Below are 20,627 nucleotides of genomic sequence, written 5' to 3' on the forward strand. Positions count from 1 at the left end.
TGTGGCATGGTTGCTTGCCATGTCGAAAGAACTAAAGGAACATAAACCCTCTGGGTTTAAGAAGTGTACTAAATGTGGCCATAAAATGTCCATCACAGATGGACACACTATCTGTGTGTATTGTCTTGGGGCTATTCACTTGCAAGAGTCCTGCAGTTTCTGTCATGTGTTTATCCCTAGGGTACTGCAGAAACGTAAAAAACTGATTTTGATGGGTCTGATCAAGTCCTCCTTTGAAGAGGCCTTGGAGTCTTCCCCGCCTTCTAGTACCAAGTCTAAGCCTCCTAAGGCCAAGAAGAGATCTCACTCAGTCTGCTGCTTCGGAGCCATTGGAGAAGGTCTGTAAATTGGATACTTCCTCCTCAGATCCTCTGTCCTCAGGGCCGAAAAAAAAGGTCTCGTAAATGGACACTACCTCCTTGGCTCCATTGTCCTCGGGGCCGCAGGAGGTATCTGTTGTACTGGGGTCAACCTCGGCTCCGATATTATTGGAACCTTTTCAGAGCAGGTCACCCAGTGTCAGGCACGAGTCTCCAGTCGGGAGATCTAGATCTCCCTCTGTTTCTTCCAAATCCTCTAGGCTGTCTGATTTGGATGTGAATAGGGTGGTTCAGAGGCTCCTACAGTCGCTGGTGTTAGCAAAATTGTTTTCAGCTCCGACCCAGTCGGCTCTGGAGCAGGTTTCCATGCTTGTTTAGATGATTCCTCTTCCGAACACCCATGTGTCGTCGGAGCTGGAGGGTCCCGCGCTGAGTGGTGTTCTGGTGTTGGCTCCGATACCCTGGGCGAGTCTATCGGAGCTGGCTTTGGCTCCTACCAGGTCAGATCCATCCTCTGGTTTCGGCACTCGGGTTTCCTCAGTCGGACCCGAGGGGGATGCCTCGGGACTCCTGTCAGTTCCGAGCCTCCCTCTTGGTGCTTTGGCTCGGGGGATCTCGACTCAGATTGTGGTCTCGAAGACTAGTCTGTCCTCTGATCCGGGGGGGGTGCCAGCCTTCGAAGCCATGAGGAGCACCCTGGCCAGGTCGTCAGGTACATCACCTGGTTCGGTCACTCTGTCCCCTTACACCCCGGCTAGAGCCTCTGATGCCCCCCTCTCCATGGACGGCGGAGCCCGAAGGTCTGGGGATACCCCCTTGAGCGGTCCCCTACTTTCTGAGGGCCCCTCAGTTGGTGCCTGAGGAGCCTCCCAGTAAGAAGTCGTGCAAGAGGAAGCACATCGACTCCCAGGACGAGTCGCTCACTTCCGATACCGACCTCGAGGAATTAGAGGTGTCCCACAAGTCATCCTCCGATGTCTCTTTCTCTGACATCCTGGAGATTTTGAGACAGAGATGCGACTGGCCCTCCAAGACCCCCTCTGAGGAGGAGTCTGTATTCCTCAAGGCCTTCTGAGCTCAACCCTCCGCCTCCTGGGTGTCTCCACCCTTCGAACTCCTAGACTTGATTTGTTGAAGGGTGTGGGAGAACCCTGATTCCGTGGAACCGGTGCCCAGACATCCAAACAAGTTCTTGTCTTCTCCCCCCGGGCAAAGAGTTTCTTATCAAAGGGGTTTCGGTAGATGCCTTGGTGGTGGCGGCAGCCTCTCAGCAGGAAGTTGCAGAGGCTTCTTCTTCAGTCCACCCTCCTAACAAGGAGTCAAGGAGTATGGACCGGTATGGGAAGCGTACCATGTCTTCGGCGATCTTCACCTTATGGTCGTTGAATTACCTCTATCATTTCACTCTGCTCCAAAGAGATCTCCTGAAGGAGCTAAGAGAGACGGGTAACATGCCTGAGGCGGTAGCGCAGACTGTTAACTCCCAGTTGTCTACCCTAGGGTCCATTGTCAACTCGTCCATGAGGCTCATATCTTATGCAGCCGAAGGGGCGAGTAGGGCAGCTAGCTCAGGCGTAGCTCTCAGAAGGCAAGCCTGGATGCACCTGTCATTTTGCGGAGGCCTTTAAGTCTTCCTTCACTGATACCCCCTTTGATGGATCCTCTCTCTTTGGACCCAAAGTGAGACACTCTCACCAGATGCGAACAGGAGAGAAAGACCCTATCTGCCATAGGGGCCTGTTTTTCTCTCCCTTCTAGGCCTTATCACAAGGCTCAGAGAGGGGGGAAAATGTGGTTCAAAAAGTCTGAGGTCCTTTCCCACAGCTCAAGGCGAGTCCCCCTCCAGAGGCAGAGGGGGGGTAATTATTCTGGAAGACGCCGTCCTAGAGGCAGAGGGGGCCCCCGCAACTCGGGAGACCGCGATTCCATTCACGGCTCTTCCTTCCAGTGTTCCTGAGGTGTTGCCAGACTGTTCTATTCCGGAGTCAGTCGGGGGCCGAAGTTCGTTGCATCCGGAAGCCTGGGAGAGCATCACCCAGGATCATTGGGTGCTTCGAATAGTTACCGGAGGTTACACTATTCCCTTTGCGTCTACACCCCCTCCAGTCAGAAGGATCCCGGACATCCCACCCAGTCAACGGGATCAAGCAGCAATAGAAGTGGCAAAGCTGCTAGAAAAAGGAGTCATCCAACCAGTCCCCTCAGACCATGTCGGATCAGGAACTTACTCATGACTCTTTTTGGTGCCGAAAAGAACAGGGGACCTGAGACCCATTCTGGATCTCAGTCGACTCAATCGCTAGGTTCTGAAGTCCAAGTTCCGAATGGTCACACTTCAGTCCATTTTTCCACTGCTGGAGAAAGGAGTAGGGATGTGCTCCATCGATCTCAAGGATGCCTACTACCACATCAAAATGGAGAAGGCATCCAGGAGTCATTTACGCTTCCGGCTAGGAGCCAGTCACTTCCAGTTTCATGCTCTGCCCTTTGGTCTCACCACAGCCCCCAGGGTGTTTACCAAGTGCTTGGCAGTGGTGACGGCTCACCTGAGATGTCTAGGATTCCAGGTGTTTCCGTATCTGGACGACTGGCTTCTCACCGTCCCCACCAGGCATCTGCTCATTCAAGCCAGGGAGACTATCTCATTTTGCCAACATTTAGGAATTACTTTGAACTGGGAAAAGTCTGCCTTGCAGCCCTCACAGCGTGTTGTTTTTATAGGCGCAGAGCTAGACTCTATTCAAATGCGCGCCTTTCTGCCACAGGACAGGATAAAGGTGTTGCAGTCTCAGATCCACGCACTGTTGCTCCTCAGAAAAGTTCAGGCCAGGTTTGTTCTTCAGCTCTTGGGTTCCATGGCCTCCACCATCATGCTGGTACCCCTGGCCAGGTTACACATGCGGATACTACAGTGGCTCCTGTCGGTTCAGTGGTCCTTTCAAAAGCTTCCTCTTTCCCACTTCATACTTCTCACGGAGTGATGCAAACAGGACCTCCTCTGGTGGCTACGCTCCTCCAGTCTGGACAGAGGGAGGAGCTTGGTTCCTATGTCTCAAGTGGCCACGATGACCACGGACGCCTCCCAGATGGGGTGGGGGGGCGTTACCTAGGCAGGACCAGTCCAAGGCACCTGGCAAGACCACGAGGTACACTTGCACATCAATGTTCTGGAGATGAGAGCGGTGTTTCTGGCGTTGCGAGCACTCCAGGACTTTCTACCTCTGGGAACGATTGCAATTCACTCTGACAACATGTCCGTGGTGTGGTACCTGAACAAGCAGGGGGGGACCAAATCTTACCCCATGTGCAGAGAGGCCATGCGAGTGTGGCAGTGGGTGGTGTCTTCCCAATGGTTTCTAGTGGCAACGCACATTCCGGGGAGGTCCAACGTGATAGCGGACAGGCTAAGCAGAGCTATTCTGATGCCTCACGAGTGGTCCCTGAACAACAGAGTGGCGGTTCAGATCTTCAAAAAGTGGGGTCAGCCTTGCTGCGATCTCTTCGCCAGCCCCCTCAATGCCAAATGCAGCAAGTACTTCACTCTGATCCCCCCACAGGGGGAATCACCCAGGGACGCTCTAGCTCATGATTGGCCCCACGGTCTGGTCTACGCTTTCCCTCCGTTTCCTCTGTTGCCAAGAGTGATACAGAAAGCCATATCCGTGGGAAAGCAGGATGATTCTTATTGCTCCACACTGGCCTCGACAATATGGTTCCCCTTTCTTCAACGGTATGCATTGGACGGTCCGTGGACTCTGGACCCAGTGCCGGACCTCCTGATTCAGATGTCAGGACAACTTCATCCATCCCTGCGAACCCTCAGGTTGACTGCCTTTGCTGCTCCAGTTCCATCCTTAGTCAGGCTACATTCCTTTTCTCCTGAAGTGGTGCACATCTTGTCTTCTCATAAGTCTTCCACCAGGAAGATTTATTCCAGCAAATGGAGGAGATTCTCCATTTGGGCTCAGGCCCAAGGGTTGGATCCCTTCACAGCCCCCATTCCGTCGGTCTTGGATTTTTTAGCCATGTTGTTCCGTCAGGGCTCCGCACCCGCTACCATAAAAGTACAGTTGGCCGCAATTTCCAATTTTCACACATCTTATGAGCCCTGTCTTATGGGCCACAAGCTCTGTAAAGCTTTTCTAAAAGGTGCTTGGTTACTTCGTCCCCCAGTTTCTGAGCCTGTACTGCCATGGGACCTAAACCTTGTGCTACAAGCTATTATGTTATCACCCTTTGAACCGGCTGCCACTTGCGACTTGAAATTCTTATCTTGGAAGACGGCTTTTCTGATAGCCATTACATCGGCCAGGAGGGTATCAGAACTTCAAGCCTTGTCCATTAAACCGCCATATTTAATCTTTCACAAGGACAGTCTCTCTCTCAGGCTTAACCCGTCCTTTCTCCCGAAGGTATCATCCCCGGTCAATCTTCATCAATCTATTGAGCTACCAGTGTTCTTTCCGAACTTTTCCAATAAAGCAGAGTTCAGGTTGCATCAGTTGGATGTGCACAGACAACTGAGATTTTATTTACATAGGACGAAACAAGTTAGGAAATCTGATCAATTGTTTGTGTCCTTTTCAGAGAACAGAGCAGGTAGTCCTATTTCCAAGTGCACTATTTCTAAATGGATCAGAGACTGTATTTCATTCATTTACTCGTTAGCAGACAGAACTTTATCCTTTCCCGTCAAGGCTCATTCTACCAGGGCTATGTCTACGTCAGTAGATTTCCATGCTAGACTTTCCTTGGATAATATTTGTGCTGCGGGAACTTGGGCTTCTCCCAATACTTTTATTACTCATTACAAACTGGACGTCACTTCTAGGGGCTGGGCTTCCTTTGGTTCCACGGTTCTCAGGAGTGTCTTCTTATGAGCCTCCCAGGATAGAGGTGCTGGGGACGCTGTCCTGTGAGTAAGGAATAGGACCACATAACATCAGTTAGTTATGTACTCACCATAACGATCGATGTATGTGGTCCATCTTGCCTACATTCCTACGTACCCTCCCACCTGCCCCCTTCCTAGAGGACTTGGAAGAATTTTTGGCTCCGTGGACCCTTCAAGGTCAGTGATTTGTTCCCCTATCTGGCTGGATTTTCTTCTAGTGTTTATTAAGTATGGGTTATGAGTGTTATGATTGCAAACAAGATCTGGGGCTAGGGCAAGGTGCACTCTGAGATACCGGGTTAGCCCAGCCAATTAGAGACTTCGTGCTAGAAAGTTTGGCAGAGTCTGAGCCAATTCTCTGCTCTGAACCCATGAGTAAGGAATGTATCTTTATGGTGAGTACATAACTAACTGTTCAACATCTGAAAGGTGACCCACTTCCTCTTTATCCCAAAATTTAGAATGCTCATCTGACAAACTACTACCCCTGGGTCTCCTTTCGAAGAGATTTCTTATGGTTACACGATCTCTAGAATGATGGAGTTCTTTAAATGGGATTGTGCTTAGGTTTCTGAGATTCAGACGAGAGACTATTAGCTTTTGCAAATGGACTCTCCTAGACCTTCTGTTCTCCCTGTTTTGGCTGCATTGTTGGATGCCTTTTCTACTGCATCTAAGGTCCCAGTTTCCCAGCCTCCTCACCTCAAGAAAACTGATAGGTTTTATAAGGTGCCTGAGGACTGCAATTTTCAGTATAGATGTCGTCCTCCTGACCCCTCTGTGGTGTCTGTGGCATCTCTCAGGCTATCTCTGTTACTGCCTTCTAAGTTGCTTCCTTCTGATAGACAGCAGAACTATGGAAAGGCTAGGTAAGAAGGTTTACACCTCTAACCAAGCATTCGCAGAGTGGAGGGTGTGAAGTTAATTTCTTGAAATATGTTGTGCACCTAGTTCACTAATAAAATGCAAACTTTAAAATGCGTACTACAAAATAATAAAATAGGTAGTCCACAGTTGAGTTAAAAATGGAATATCCTTTATTGAAACACGGACACACGTGATCCTAGTTGAATATAATGAAAAGCATTAGACATTTCATTCATTTATATATTTATATAATCAGGTTATTTGGAGCAGGGGTGTGGTTACAGAGGGAGTTCTTTACAGAACCACCCTCTGCAACCACTCCTTTGCTCCAAATAACCTGATTATAGCAGATCTGCTCAGTGAGAACCTGTCAGACCCCCATAAGTGGCAACTGCATTGGGAAGTATTTCTCAGCTTAGCTAAAAAAGGGGGTGCGCCACAGATGGCCCTCTTTGCCAACAAAGAAAATGCTTGCTTGAAAAAGTTTCCTCCAGGGGAAACATAGTCAGCCTGTAAGACGGATGCTTTTTCCTTTCCTTGGACAGGTCTGTTCCTCTTTGCCTTCCTCCCATTAAAGTTACTACCCAAGGTATTGCTGAAAATAAGCGAAGAGAGACCACGGGTGATTCTGATAGCCCTAGACTGTCCCAGACAGCACTGGTGCTGTCTTACTCAGTCTAACCAACAGGGAGCCAGGGCAGCTGTCAGACAGTGGACCTGCTAACGCACAACAGGGGTGCCATAATACACCCCAGCCTGCTCACACTCAAATTGATAGCTTGGATGATCCTTTGATCCCATGGAAGGGCCACTTCTCCACAAGCAGGTCCTGGACATTCTAAGAGAGGCCAGGAGACTGAGCACCAGAAAATCTTACTCATCCAAATGGCAAATATTATTTTTTTTGTGCAGACAAAAGATGCAAAACCCTTGTTAAGCTCAGATCCATTGCATCCTGTCATACTTATCCAGCCTTTTTCAAAACATTCTCTCCAACACTTCTGTAAAAAAATATCCATGTTTCAGCTATTTCTGCCTTCTCAACTCTCCTTCACATCCCCTCATGATACAGTTTCTGAGAGAGGTTGTCCACATTAGGCATTCCAGGAAACCACCTGATCCTCCCTGGGACAATTTCATTTTGGAGAAGCTCACCCTTTGAACCAGTGGCTTCCACTGATGTAATATTCCTGATTTGGAAGATAGCCTTCCTACTATCCATTACCTCAGCCAGGAGGGTGTCTGAGCTTCAGACCCTTGTGTGTGGCAACTTTCATCATTTTCACTCAGTCTCTTCAGGACCATCCCTTCCTTTATTCCTAAGATGGCCACAGAGGCCTCTTTTTAAACCAGACCATACACTTGTCTGCATTCTTTCCTAACCCTCAAAACAAGAGAGAAAAGGATCTTTCATTCTTTGGATGTGCTTAGGCAACTGCATTACTACTTGGATAGAACCAAGAATGTTAGGAAATAGAGACTAAATTTTTGGGGCCTTTGCCAGTAGCTCTGAGGGGGAGATCCATTTCAAAACTGTTTCCAAATGGATTATCCTACTGTATCTCCTTTTGCTGCAGCCATTATGGTAAAAAGCCAACTGATGCTGTAAGGACACATTCCACTAGGGCTACCGCTACTGCCTTTCTTAGGGGGTGGCCACCAAGAACATTTTGTAAGCAGCTAACGTGGTCCTCTGTGCATACTTTCACCAAACATTACAATTTTCCTACCTTCTGCAAGTCCAGAGCAGGATTTTTTACTGCCATTTTGCAGGGCATCCTTGCTTGTCCTTATCTTTCCATCCACCCTCCTTTTCAGCTTTGGAAATCATCCCACAAATTAGGACTGGAAACAGTGAAACATGAGCAATGTAGTAAAATGGTGTCCACTTACCATATATGTAGATGCTAGAGTATATTCACTGTTGGAGTATTCTTTCTCTCCCCTCGCCTAATGGATAGGCTAGGACATTCACCTCAGTTAGGGTAGTCCCCTTCATTTAGTTATTCTGGAATCCAGGGTCCTAGACCCTGTGACCTCAAGGACATACTGGGGGTGTCGTACTTTTTGGTGGAAAAGTACTGAGGTCACAGTGCTGGCAGACTTCCTTTATACCCAAACATAGTGATGTCAGGGCATCGACTGGCTTCTGGAGAAGGGGAAAATGTTCTCTGGTAGGCAGGCTGGCGAATGACTTTCATGATGGAAAATCCCACAAGTCAGGACTGCAACAGTGAATACACTCTAACATCCACATTTGTAGTGGTGTAACACAACTGTAATTTAACTTCAGACATCTGATAACAGGATGTTGCAGGAATATTGAAATTTGCTGTGATCAGTGTAGATTTTTATTTTTACATGTGGAGTTTGCCTCTCCACCACCCCAGTGCTGAGTAGTTGCATCTTTTGCATCCTAACTCCAAGATTGTACATCCAAGTAAAAAATATGGATGCAAACTTGAATTCCCATGTTAACAGTTTTGAGGTTAGAGGTATGGAACTCACAGATGAGTCTTGTATTTCTGCCTTTCTTTTCTAGAACTCCTTCCATGGGCAAGGAGCCTCCTAGAGCTCTTCCATGGTTAAGTGTTACTGCAGAGATTATTTCCAAGTTGCAAAGATGTTAAAGCAGGTCAGTGCTGCACTGTGAGCTCTCGCCTGACTTTCCCATCATCTTTCTGGTTTTGCCAATTCCTGGGAGGAATAGGGGTACATGATGCGCTTCTTGGGATGACATCCTTACCACTTCAGTATTTGTTAGATATGCTAGGTCAGTACTGCCCTAATCTTGTATAAAAAGGGGTTGCTGGGGCAAGGGTCCAAATGGATTTTAAAGGAAGGTCTAGGGCTTGTACTTGCCTGAAGCTAGACTTGCACCCTTTTTGCAGAAAATCATTAATTGCACAAGCGCCTCCTGCATATTCATGTCAAATTAATGGACAAGACCTCCAAGGCTTACAGGGATGTCCATGAATGGTGTAAAAGTTGGGCCATTAGATCTGCCTTCAGGAATCCCATTTGTAAGGTGTACTACTAGAGGTGATCTATGAGCTGTCCTTGTGCTGCAAAAGCCATATCCATAAAGTCTTTAACTGCAAGTAGTTTGCATAATTTTGCATCATGGTGACTTTACCATTCTTATTTCTGACATTTTGTGCAGGTCTTTTAGTTTGTTTAAAGCATTACTATTTTGAGCTGCTCAAGTATTAGATAAGTTCCGTCTTTGGTCAGAAAATGGTGGCTGTGATTATTGCATGGTAATTTTGTAAGTGCTTGTTATATTTGAAATGGAATTTATGCATCGTGACTGCTCCCCACATACTGTTGGCTGCACATTTTGGCGATGTTTTTTGTGTTTCACTGTTGCAGTCATTACATTTGGGTAATCTGCTGGCAGGTTGCCCTCAGTTGGCCTGAATTCCAAAGTCTTGGGTCTTGCGTCGGTTGCTGTCTTCTCTTCCATGACGTCAGGTCATCAGGGGTATAAAACATGCAGCCGATGCCATTTTCTACAGTCTTTCTTGCCGCGCGGTGCCCGAAGCAGAAGCATTTCGCAAGTGCCGGTCGGCAGACTACTGAAATATTCGAGTTGAGTTTCAGAACCGAAGTCTTCACTAAAGCTAAGTACCCCGTTGGGGAAACTTTTCTTGCTTTTTACCAATGTCAGAAAAAGTTAATAATTGTATTACTTGTGGGAAGCAAATACCTCGTATGGATTTCCATTTATACTGTATTCCTTGCCTAGGCCCTGATCACAATGTGCCTGGCTATCGGTTTTGTGTAGATTTAACCAAAGCACTATTAAGCGTCAGTATATTTTTGCATCTAAGTATTTTGGAAACAGATTAAACTACCCAGAAATGTCGTCAGATAGCTATCCAACTACCGGAGTACATAAAATACGCAAAGAAAAGGACAGAGAAAGGCAGTCTAGATCCAAAACAGATGATGAAGCTTCTCCTAAGCAAGTCGCTGGTACTCAGTGAGGTGCTTTCGCAGCCCCTGATGCCCGTTACCTTCGAGTCGCAGGCCTCTACCGACACCCATGTGGAGTCCAGCATGCCGCAAGATACTCAAGGTATTGGACTGACTGATGTATCTCCCTCGGATGGGTCCGGAGCCGCTGAGCAGGGCACCGGCTTCTGAGCGTGTATTCAGACCTCAACATTTGTATATCAAACAAACAGCTGCAAAACCAAAGACAAAAGCAACCTCTAAAACTAAAAAACCGACGCATGAGCCACGTGCACAGGCCTCTATGCCTAAAAAACAGATGATCAAAATGGCTGAAGACCTTATTACCTTGATCAGGGGTACCCATCCCCCTCCAGATAAGAGGCCTAGGCAAGACATTGATTATGAATCTTCAGATCAGGTTTCTATTTCTTCTGATTACTCTTCTGATCAGGAATTATCTATACCTCCCTATGAGGATTCTGATGCTGAGGAGTATTCCATCTGCATCTCCTCCTGAGGACTATTCATTTGGAGAAACCTTGCATACTTTGAGGGAGCGTTTTCACTGGGAGAGTCAATACTTCTCAGAATCAAAAAGGAGGCTCAGGGATTTCCTTCTCCCTCAGCACAAGCCTTTAGCCATTCCCCCTGTTTTAGACATTGTGGATGTGTTTTTGGGGTCAAGTTTGACCCCTGATTCCTTTGGTCTGGCTCCCAGTAAGCCTGACAGGGTCCCTGACTCACATACATTTTTATTTAGAAATCCTGCTGCTGACCCTGAAACTATTTCACAGGGCCCAAAGGGAGTTAAGGCCACAACAGCAAAAAATCCTACCCCTCTGACAGAGATTCAAGGGCACTGGATAGATGGGGAAAAAAGGTTTATACAGGTGGTGCTGCGGTAATGTTGTCTCCTCACAGTAAGACGCTGTCCGGTTCGATTCTCAGCTAGAGCGTCTTCTGCGTGGAGACATGTGTGAATGGGCATACCTTCGTTGAAGGTTGTGCGTCAGGGCTGGTAACTCGGCACGTAAAAATCAACTACCAATCATTAGCGGACCGGAGTTCCGCTGTGGCAACCCCTAACCGAGAAAAGCTGAAAGACACAACAACGGCAATCAGGGCCTCTAAACTGTCAATTTCATATGCTTAAGTACCAACAACATGTAATGGGATTGCTGAAACAGAAAATGATGTTGATTTTAGAATGTGCAGAAAATAAAGAATTGCAGGAATTATTGCAGGAATTATTGCATGCAGCTGAACAAGTTGGAAAGCATACTTTGCAATGTGGTTTTGATTCTTTAGAGGCCTCCTGCAGGGCCGCAGTTACTGGATCTGTGATTAGGAGGCATGCCTGGTTAAAGGAACAAACGTTGCCTGACCATGTTAAAGCTAAATTGTTAGATGCACCTTTACAGCATGATTCTCTGTTTGGTATTAAGGCAGAAGAGGTTTTAAAGAAAATGGAAGACAAAGCTAAGTCTATGCAAACTGTTAGATGACTTACAAGTGCAGCCACCAAGATTCAGGAGACACTGGCCTACAAAAAATTGGTCCTTTTCTGTGCCAGACAGAGCTCAAAGGGGCAAATCCAGACACCCTAAGGGTTCCAGATACCAGGCACAAGACTCGTACAGGTTAAAGCAATGGGGCGCATCCATCTCCAAATCTGGAGGAGATAAAGCACAAACCTGCAGAAAGCAATCCCAATGAATTCCCTCTGCCTACATCAAGCACTTATCTTTTGGCAGCACCCATAGGGGGAAAATTAGCACTTTTTGCTCAAGATTGGCAATTAATAACCCAGGACAAGTGGGTACTAAACATCATATCACAGAGATACAGATTCCATTTTCACACTCTGCCAATGGCAAATGGTTGGCCAGATCTGCCAAAAAATCAATGGGCAGAGGCACAGAAACAGGTTACGTCACTCATGGATATGACAGCCATTCAGACAGTACCAGAAAAGGAAAAAGGGCAAGGTTTTTACTCAAGACTGTTCTTGGTACCCAGAAAAGATGAGGCCTGGCGGCCCATACTGGATTTATCGATTTTGAACACATACCTGGACATTCCAAAATTCAAAATGCTGACTTTGCAGCAGTTTCTGCCCATGCTGGGCAAGAATGCTTGGCTGGTGACTTTAGACCTAAAAGAGGTGTACCTGCATGTCCCAGTAAGACAGTCGTGCAGAAGGTACCTCAGATTCAAGGCTGGCTTAATGCATTACCAATTCTCTGCACTGCCCTTTGGCTTATCTACTGCGCCAGGGTCTTTACAAAGTGCCTGGCACCAGTAATTGCATTTTTCAGACTAAGAAGCATACAAATAAATCCTTACTTGGACGACTGTCTCATTCAAGCAGAGAATAAAGGACACTCTTCTTTGACACCTGGCGTTTGTGAAAAGGCTTCTAACATGCCTAGGGTACACAAACAAAAATAAGTCACAACTGGTACCCTCCCAAAAGATAACATTCCTGGGTGCAAGCTTGAATACAACTGCCCAGATGGCTTACCTCACGCCAGACAACCAGAGGCAACTGACTACTTCAAACTGATGGCAACAAAAGCACAGTCTTCTGCAAGACAAATTCTGCAGGCTCTTGGCTTTATGGGATCCTGCATCCTAATTCCATATGCAAGACTGCATATGAGGAAACTTCAATGGTACCTAAAAAGTTTATGGAGTCAACATTCACACAGTCTGGAAACAATGATTCCTTTCATTCCCTGCCTGCAACAGGAGTTTCTATGGTGGGCAAAGGCCTGTCACCAAATCATGGGACGGCCCTTCACTCTACCCCCCTGCCAGCCAAACCTTAACAACAGATGCATCAAATTATGCCTGGGGGGCCCACATGGCAGGAAGATGCATTCAGGGCATATGAGCACCAAAACAAATGCATCTACATATTAACCAGAAAGAGATGCTAGCTGTTCAAAATGCCCTAACAGCCTTCAAGGACTTACTTCATCCAGAACAACTACTGATAGACGGACAACACCACAGTCATGTGGTATATAAACCAGCAAGGGGACACACACTCATACCCCCTTTGCAGATTAGCCATGGCACTGTGAAACACAGCTTGGACCTACCAAATACATCTTCAAGTTCAATTCCTGCCAGGAAAACAAAACACTCTGGCAGACTATTTAAGCAGAAACCTTATGGATCCTCATGAGTGGAAACTAAATCCACAAGTCTTCAGCATGATAACAGAGAAATGGGGGAGCCCAGACATAGATCTATTTGCCTCTCCTCAAAATTATCAATTGAAAAGATTCTGCACAAGGACTTATCACAGACAAGCATGGAAAGTGGGCACCCTATCCTTCAGTTGGAACAACCTATCTGTTTACGCCTTTCCTCCTCTGCCTGTTCTACCCAAGATCCTCCTAAAAGTCAGACAAGAGAAGCCAAAGATGATATTAATTGCCCCGGACTAGCCCCGCCAATACTGGTACCCAATCCTAAGGAACTTGTCTCAATACCCAGCTTGGACCTTGCCTCAAAGACCACAGCTACTGTCCCAGCAAAACAATCAGATCCTGCACAATCAACTACAGACTCTGAACCTGGAAGCATGGCTAATCATGTAGTCATACAAATGACACCTCTCAGTAAAGCTGTGATGGATGTCATTTTGGAAGCCAGAAGGCCTAGTACTAGAAAATCTTATGCTGACAAATGGAAGAGATTCTGTGCTTGGAATCAAGCACAAGGAACTGATACAGCAGAACCACATATTCCTCAGATATTACAATACTTGACTGAGATGCTTGACAAAGGCCTATCTTTCTCATCTATCAAAATCCATGCCTCTGCCATTTTGGCACATTACAATACAGAGCCACCAATCTTCTCATCCTTTAATAAAGCAGTATCTTAGAGGAGCCAAAAAATTTAAGGCCTCCTAGAAGATCACCATTACCTGCATGAGACCTCAATTATGTGTTGGAAAAGCTCACCCTGCCACCATTTGAACCAGCTGCTACCGCTGATATTAAGTTCTTATCATGGAAAACAGCTCTGCTACTAGCAATTACTTCAACAAGAAGAGTTTGAGCTACAGGCCGTCATGGCTGTAGAGCCATTTATCATATTTTACCCAGACAGGGTGTCTCTAGGACAAATCCTACTTTTATGCCTAAGGTGGTTTCCAGTGGGGCTCTTAAATAATTCATCTGCCAACTTTTTATCCAAATCCGCAGAACGAAGTGTAGAGAATTCTGCATTCCTTGGACGTACACAGACAGCTAAGATTCTACTTGAGCAGGACTAAAGCTCTTAAGAAAAACTGAGCAATTACTAGTGTCATATGCTGCAGGATCAGAAGGAAAGGCTATTTCAAAGCAGACAGTTTCAAAGTGGATAAGCCACTGCATCCGTTTCTGCTACTTATACCATGGTAAACCTGTGCCCAAGGGCATTGGGTCTCATTCCACCAGAGCTGCAGCTACTTCAGCAGCCTTTCTCAAGGGAGTACCAACCAAAGACATTCTAGAGGCTGCTACTTGGAGTTCTGTTCACACCTTTACAAAGCATTACCATTTGCCTCTTTACCCTATAGGTCCAGGACAGGCTTTGCCACTGCAGTGCTGCAGGGCCTTATAGCTGCACCTAATGCTGTTTAGCTCAAGCCTCTCAACCATAGCTTTGGGATTCTACCCAAATGTAATGACTGCAACAGTGAAACATGAAGAACATAGTACAGTTGTGTGCACTTACCATAAATGTAGATGTTCGAGTGTATTCACTGTTGCAGTCCAGGTTACCCTCCCACCATCCCCCTGTCATTCTAAAGTTTATCTTTCCTTCTGTATCTTCTACAACCTATGTGGTGTATTTGCTTGTAGATGAAGGTAAAGTTTATATTGATGCATTTATATATATTTATATAATAATGCTACCTTTTTGGGGGCACCTGACATCGGGGGCAAGAAAAACTAAAGAAAATGGCGTAGGCTGCATGTTTTATACCCCTGACGTCATGGAAGAGAAGACGGCAGCTGACGCAGGACCCAAGACTTTGGAATTCAGGCCGACTGAGGGCAACCTACCAGCAGATTACCCAAATGTAATGAGTGCAACAGTGAATACACTCTAACATCTACATTTATGGTAAGTGTACACAACTGTACTTTTCTCATCCTTGCGTCTCCTCCGTGTTTGCACCCTTTTTCAGACTAATTGGTGGACTTTTCTACCAGAGGTTTGCTTATATGGATACTGATACATTTATGAAGATTTGACTCCAGGCCATAGACACTAGTAAATTTCATTTAGATTACTGAATATTTAACATTTGCAAGAAAAGTCAATGCGAGTGGAAAGCAAGTTGATTATTTTCTGAATTGATATGATAGTATAATTTCATTTGTTTCTCCAAACTTAGAGGGACTTTCTGATTCCATAGTTCAGGAAAGCTTTGTACTGGCAACAGAGAAACGTGCCCAAGAGCGTATGGAATTTGAAAAGAGACTTGCAGAAAAAGAAACTTTAATAGAAAAAAAGGAAGAGGAAAGGAGGCGATATCTGGAAGAACAAGAAAAAGAAGAGATTTTACGGCTGAGAGAGGAAGCTGTAAGTAACTCATGAAATTGTTTTTAGTTGTGAAATATTTGAAATCTGAACATATTTCTTTATTAGACACACATGCTGTTGATATACATTTTACTTTAACATATTTTTGTTTTTTGTTTCAGTTAATTGTGTTAATATTTAAATTGTGATTGTTTTTGTCATTAATACCCCACCTAAAAAATAAAATTGACTGGGTCCATTCATTCTCGTATCCAGAGATGTCATCTAGGGTTGAGGCAGCTCTGTCTGCAGTGGACCATAATTTAGGCAGTGAATGATCTTATCCCCCTCAGTGGCACCCAGGCAATGAGGGTGTTTACAATGTCCTAACCCCACCTCTTGTTGGAAGAAGGCACATGTGTGTCGCCCCAGTGGCCCACAATTTCTTCCTCATTAGAATGTATGTTTCCATACACCTGCCCCCAGTTTTTTCCAAAAACATTGTGGCAGTGCATGGCCAAGCTTTCTCACTGTTTTGTACAGAATGTTAGTAACGCATTACTCTAATGCTCAGACTGTTTAAATCTGACCAGCAGCACATTCTGACTGTGACACCCCAAAGCATACCATCTTTGAATTGAAGCATTGCACAGAGGTGCTGTCTCATAAAGCTTAGTTGACGTGATTATGAAGAAATTCAGCAGAATATACAAAAGGGAGATCATTTTCCATTTATTTGCCTCCGATCTATCTCCCCATCTTCCAGATGGACTGAATATTTTTCAACTACTGTTAACTTTTCCATTTTGTCAAAATTGCCTGTCTTTCTCACCATATTTCTATGTGCATGTTTAGAAATGTAGTTTGTATTTTTAAACATTTATTGAATCATCGCATTTTAAAATTTGAGTACAAATTCCTTGTTTGAAAACAGTCAAAATGTCCATTATTTTCATGCAATGTCCATACCCAGTTTTGTTCTACTCCAGCATTGCATAAATTGTTTAAATCATGCCTTCCCATAAACCTCAATATGAACATGATTCTGCATGCATTGTTCCCCACAAATTCTACTGATTTCCATGTAATTTAGTGCTTACTTTTTCCAGAGAATCCACCTTCAGTTTTGCCTCCTGTTACCTCATGTACAGTGTTACAGTATTCAATACTTCTGTTAAAGTTGGCTTAGATTTTGATTTTGTTGGGGTTTTTTTTGTTTTTTTGTTTTGCCTACCTATAGTGTTAAAACTTGGCAAGGCCGTGTTGTCTAAGCAATTCAGATCCTGTATCCCAGCTCAAAAGAATAATTTCCTTTGTTGCAACCATGTGCTCCCCAGTATGTATGACTTGATACTCCATATGGAATTACTAATTACATTTCCAAAAAACACATTACCATTTATCTCATTCCCATCACACGTCCAGCATTTGTTGTCAGAGAAACAAATTCTAAAATCTGTTTGGGCTGTAAAGTAGCTATGCAAGCACTTCCATGCAAAAATACTAAACATTCTGGACTTGCATATGTGAGAACCATACAAATGTCTCATTATAAAATTACGATCTGATACTCTTCCGTGTCATTATTCATCACGGATGGGTCTTGGATTCGAGCAACTTCTCAGACAGATCCAGAGCTCAAGCTCCTCCCCTTCCCATAATCCCTTGCTACCTTCCAACCCTCGGATCTTGTTTGCTGCTGAAATACTTCAGATGTGGTCCAGGCTCAAGCTTAGCAATTTTCAGTTACGTTTGACGTGTATGGAGAGTCTATTCTAGAGATGGGGCACCTTCTGGGAGACAAACCAGTCTATCCAGCAGGTTCTTATTTCTTGGTTTTCTGCTCTTAAGGTACCCTACCTCCCGGTTACTACCTTTTGGTGTAGTTAGGTCTCACCCCCCCCCCCCCCTTTCCAGTGCTTGGTGCTTCGCGCCCTTTTCTTAAAGTAGTTTTTACAAAAAAGAAAAATCTCTCTGTCCTTGCTTAGTGTTTTACAGCTGGTGTCGTCGTCCTCCCCCCACTTAGGATGGCTGAAAAGCCTTCAAGGTTTAAAAGATGCTCCTCATGGGTACAGAAGATACCATATTCCAACTCGCATGGAGTATCTGTATTTAGAGTTGGCACACCTGGAGGTTGAATGTAACATTTGAGCCGCATTCAACCCCAGAGCCCTCATAGAAGACTGCAACAAGCTTTTACTGAAAAGCTTGGCTCAGGGTAGCCCTCTGCCTTCAGACTCCCCTTCCAAGCCCTCACAGGAACCTAAGAAGAGACCTCCTCCTCCTCTCTCCAGGAGGGTAACATAATCTCTTCCAAAAAAGGCGAGGCTGTCTGATCACCAACCTCTTCAGATTCAAGGTCCAGTATTATGAGAGCTTCAGTTCAGACTCTTTGATCCAAGGCTTTGGCAGAGTGGAAGCCTTCAGATCCAAGTAGGAACAAGCTGTCCCTGGATCAGAAACCTGTTGGATCCCATGGTCATCAAGGGATCCCCTTCTTTGTCCTCCAGGAAGTTGGATCAGAGTCGTCAGAGCTCATCTCCTTCACAGGGCCCTAGGACTGTGGGATCCAAGATCGGATCCGCAGCAAGATCTAGCCATTCTTCAGCTTTGTTCAGATCTTCCAGAAGTCTCCTTCCCTCGAGCATTGATAGGATGATGTTTCCTGAAGGCCCAAATAGAGTTGGGCTTGTTGCCATCCTCTACCCATGTGGTTAGGGGACCGTCACTGTCCTGTTCCAATCCAACAGGCATTGGAATAGCAGGACCAGGAGATTTATAGTGAGAGGCCAACAGTGTCTGCTAACCCCCCCCTTCTCACCACCATCAGGGTCCCTGACTGGCTTTGCCCCACAGCTCTCGGACCAGGGTGGGCCTAGTCTCCAAGGCGTCTGTGCGAGTTCCCTGGAGGGTGGGTTCTGGTCCATATTTTTCAGATTTCCACCTCCCTTGGGGTCTTTGGCACTGGACAGCTTGAAGCGGATGTCTGGGGGCTTTGATGCTGCCTCAGGGTCCCTTCCCAGGTGGCCCCTCCTGCTGGGGATGAGGGGGGGCTTCGTCCAGTCTGGCCTTCCAGGTGGTAGAGAGGACCTTCTCCAGTATGACAGTTACCTCTCCTTCTCAAGGTCCTCCCTAGCCTTCTCATAATTGGGTGCTGAGGCCTCATCGTTCATCCAAGGTCAGCCCTCCCATGAGCACCTTCAGATGGGCACTGCTGCACTCTGGATACCCATCTCTTCCGAGTCCTTCCCCGAAACCACCGTGGTAGAATCCACCTCAGAAAAGAACATGTAAGAGTGTCCCTTACTGAGGATACAGATTTTGATGATGGAGATGGTTCCCCCAGCCTTCTGCCTGAGGAGATTTCCTTCGGGGACATCCTGGAAGGCTTGAGAGAGGTGGCTAGTCTTCCCCATCCCCTTCTGCAGAGTCCGTGTTCTTGAAGGCATTCTGGATAAAGCCCATCTTCCAGGGTCTCCCAAACCCCCCCCCCTTTCTCTAAGACAAGACCCAGAGGTGAAGTAAAACGTTTTGATTCCGGAGGATTCTGTGGTCTTTTCAGGATGCTCCACAGGAATACGCTTCCACAGGCTGGGGCAGGGGATTCAACAGTAGATGCTGCCCTAGGGGCAGATGGGGGGTGGCTGCAAAACCAGGGCTCCCAGGAGCCCTTCTCAGAGAAGCCCTTCAGTGCTTCTGAGGCATTGCCCCACTGTTCTGCCCTGGAGGCAGTCAGGGGTAGCCTTTCCTTTCACTCACTAGCGTGGACAAGTCTCACCTCCAATCAGTAGGTACTAAAAATTATTTCCAGGGGTTACTCCATTCCCTTCTCTCAGCCCCCTCCAATTTGGAAATTTCTCCCAAAAGTATCACCAGGCCAAAGGGAGTTGGCTTATCTCATGGTGCAAGACCTCCTTCAAAAAAGAGCCATTCAAGTTGTCCTAACAGGATAACAAGGGTCCGAAACTTACTCTCCCTTTTTGGTGCCAAAAGAGAGTGGGGACCAGCATCCTATTCTGGACCTCGGGGAGTTAAACCTGTCTGTCAGGGAGTCAAAGTTCCAGATGGGTACTGTACAGTCCATTCTGCCTCTCTCAAGCAAGGATGATTAGACGTGCTCAGTGGATCTCAATGATGCATACTATTACTAAGATCCACAGACGCTCTAGGAGACACTTGAGCTTTGGTTTGGGGCCAATCATAATCTGTTCAGAGTCCTGCCCTTTGGACTCACCACAGCCCCCCAGGTGTTTACTAAATGTATAGCAGTGGTGGCAGCTCTTCTCTGGCTGCAAGGTTTCCAGTTTTTTCTGTACATGGACAATTGGCTTCTCACGGCTCCCACAAGGCATCGACCAACACTGGTGACCAGGTATGTCCTCAGTCTTTTCCAGCATTGGGGCATCACAGTGAATCTACCCAAGTCCAGTCTAGCTCCTAGCCAAAACCTGGAGTTCACTGTAGTGCAGCACTGCCTTCCAGCCGCGTCCAACCAATTTGAGATGGCCTCTTTTTTGTTGGATCTAGCATGCCTACTTGTTTGATTCTGAAAACGCTAGGCTCTCTGGCGGTTTCCCTTCAGTTGGTGCCTCTCGCCAGGTATCGTATGCGAGTTCTCAAAGGGTCCCTTGCAGTTCAGTGGTCAGTTTTGTCTCAGCCCATGTCTAACAATAAAGTTGACTCAAGTGTGCAGGAATCATCTTGCTTGGTAGCTTCAGTCTTGGGGGCTATTTCTAGGCAGGTCATTTTGTCTCCCCGCCCAATGCCACAGTGACCACGGACACCTACCTGTTTGGGGGGGGGGGGCATTTTCAGAGCAGGATTGTTCGACATATGATCCCCCATAGAGGAGAAATTGCACATAAACATACTGGATAATGAACAGTCCTAACAATGCAAGCCTTTCAGGAATGCTTCTCTCTGGGGACCATAGCAATTCAGATGGACATCATGGCAGTTGTCTGGTATATCAACGAGTAAGGGGGAACACTGTTTTATCCTCTGTGCAGAGAGGCCACAAACTTGGCAGGTCCATCTTGAGTCCTCACGAG

The 20,627-nt window shown here is 46.2% G+C and overlaps 1 protein-coding gene across 1 annotated transcript in view; it reads left to right on the plus strand.

The window, feature by feature from the left end:
- The window catches only part of TPX2 (TPX2 microtubule nucleation factor), a gene marked incomplete in the record, with an annotated part of 1,896,622 nt that overhangs the window by 1,772,255 nt on the left and 103,740 nt on the right, over positions 1–20,627 (plus strand). Inside the window, 1 exon segment of the mRNA XM_044089016.1 lies at positions 15,449–15,636. Coding sequence (XP_043944951.1) covers positions 15,449–15,636 — 188 coding nt within the window.

The sequence above is a fragment of the Protopterus annectens genome, chromosome 12.part0 (assembly GCF_019279795.1).
Source record: "Protopterus annectens isolate FY-2018-M chromosome 12.part0, PAN1.0, whole genome shotgun sequence".
Classification (NCBI taxonomy): domain Eukaryota; kingdom Metazoa; phylum Chordata; order Ceratodontiformes; family Protopteridae; genus Protopterus; species Protopterus annectens.